The 2270-nt window shown below is 31.1% G+C and overlaps 1 protein-coding gene across 1 annotated transcript in view; it reads left to right on the top strand.

Moving 5' to 3' along the window:
• The window catches only part of SNX4 (sorting nexin 4), a 78941-nt gene that overhangs the window by 24072 nt on the left and 52599 nt on the right, over nt 1–2270 (top strand). The window contains exon 5 of the mRNA XM_023516291.1: nt 1447–1520. Coding sequence (XP_023372059.1) covers nt 1447–1520 — 74 coding nt within the window. The remainder of the gene's footprint in view (nt 1–1446; nt 1521–2270) is intronic.

The raw sequence follows: 2270 nt of genomic DNA on the forward strand, positions 1-2270 counted from the left end.
AAAAAAAAAAAATAGAAAAATTAGCTGGGTGTAGTGGCGTGCACTGGTGGTCCCAGCTGTTAGGGAGGCTAAGGCAGGATGACTGCTTGAGCCGAGGAACTCGAGGATGCAGAGAACTGTGATGATGCCACTGCCCCATAGCCCAAGTACAGAATAAGGCACAAAACAAGACTGTCCCTCCCCCCAAAAAAAGTACATTTAAAAAGAAGCATATTTACATGTAATTAAAGTCAATAACACTTATGAGATCTTTTGGTGTTTAGTGATTTTTAATATATGCCTTGAATTCGTAACTTTTATTATGTAAGGACTTTAACATGGATAAGCTCATTTGTCCTTGAGATGTAAGAAAGGTCAAGAGTTGGTGAAATGATTTTAGAAATGAGATAATTCTCTGAAATCAGTGATAAATTCAAAGATATTTTTAAATAGCTCTTAGAATTCCTCTTGGTCTGTATTTCTAGGCGTCTGAGTTCGTAAAATAGCATTTGTTGTTAAAACATGTTTGTTTTCATTTTCTTTAGGCAAGTAATCTGGGGAGCCCTAGTTATATTTTTGTTTTGTTTTGTTAACTGAGAGTCTTTGTAATTACAGATCAGAAACTAGAATAATGTTAACTTTTCAAGTTTATTGGGATTTTGTGAGCCAAACTGCATTTTGAAGTTGACTCCTGATTAAGCTACATTTGTGAGCTCTGTAGTTCTTGTACTGTGGTTAGAAACGTAATTTGGTTGTCTTTTTCTGGTTGTTGTTCAGTGAAAATTTAGCCTAGGATATGGATATGTTAAATATATATTTCATGAGATTATTATTTATTTAGTATCTGTTCCTCTGTCCCTCCTTTGAAAAGCAGTTATTGAGGAATAAGTAAGGATAGTTAAAATATTGTGTTGTCTTTAATATTTTCTGTTAAATAGAAATAATTGATGTCACCTAGTTTGTTTTATTTAGTCCAGTATTACTTTAGTACGTGTATTTCCATATTTCTCCCCCCCCCAAATAAGGATTATGGAAATGAGAAAAACCAACATATGTTTGTTTGGGATGCCATCTGAGAACTACCCTCTGTAGTGCAGAGTCCCTAAAGCAATAGTTTTATTTAGTTTATAAATACAGACCATTGCTATTCTTGGCTCAAAGAGAAGGTAACCTACTTTTTTCAAATGATGTATTCTGAATTTTAATAATATGGACCTATGTGCCTGTTAGTGTATTGGGGGTATATACAGTTGTTTTACTTTGATATTGTTAAATGCCATGTATTCAGTCTGATTTATAACATGTTTTTGTGGTGGTTTAAAAAATAACTACTAAGCTTTTTTTTTTTAGGCATGTTTAATGTATTTACAACAATTAATTTGAAGAAAACTGTACTTGATCATTGTAATTCTAAAGGGAAAGTAAAATTGTTTGAATTTTACCCTGAAATGTAATTGTATTAAGTGAACAAATTATTTTTTCCAGGCAGACTCCAGGTTAAAAGCGCTTAATGCAACATTCAGAGTGAAAAACCCAGACAAGTAAGGTTTTGTTTTAATAACAGTTACAATGTTGTTTTGAATGGTGCCTATCTATTTAATTTTTCATTTCTGAATGTATGCACTTTATTTGCTAAATAATTAAAATAGTAATTCATATTTAGTGAAATCCTTTTAAAGTTTAAAACTGGTCTTAAAATTTGGTAACTTAATTGGATTTAAGGTTATAAATAACTGAAGTTTTAGAAATTTAAACCACTTCAAGGAAGATTTATCAAATGATGTTGAAAATATCAGATAAATGAGAAAAGAAATTTTAATTTTATGTTTTCCTTATGTGATTTTGCTTGTCAACTATGCACAGAGCTTTAAGATAATTATATATTATATATATTTAATAACAAGTCTGCTTTGTATACCAAGAAAACTTGATAGATGAATGCATATTAGCATAATAATTTCACAGAAAGGTATTTATATGGCAGATAACTTGATTTTATTAATGTCAGCTATTGTTTGTGAGAGTATTTCTGTATCAAAGGAAACTACCGTATTCAGAAATGAATCCCGAAATTTGGTAAATAATTCAGGCTCTTCATCATATGGACCTTTACCTGGCAATTTGGTTCACCTAGAAGAGTTTGTTTCAGTTAGATAAATGCTTAAGCAAAGAGAATTTTCGTTCTGGGAGACCAAATTTATGAGGTCTGTTAAAATTTTTCTAGTGAGTCCTTTAGCATTAACTCTCATCAGACAAAGGCCAAGTTTGCATATTTTGATGACCTATTATGC

The sequence above is a fragment of the Otolemur garnettii genome, unplaced genomic scaffold, assembly GCF_000181295.1.
Source record: "Otolemur garnettii isolate 467f Iridium unplaced genomic scaffold, OtoGar3 scaffold00089, whole genome shotgun sequence".
Taxonomy (NCBI): Eukaryota; Metazoa; Chordata; class Mammalia; order Primates; family Galagidae; genus Otolemur; species Otolemur garnettii.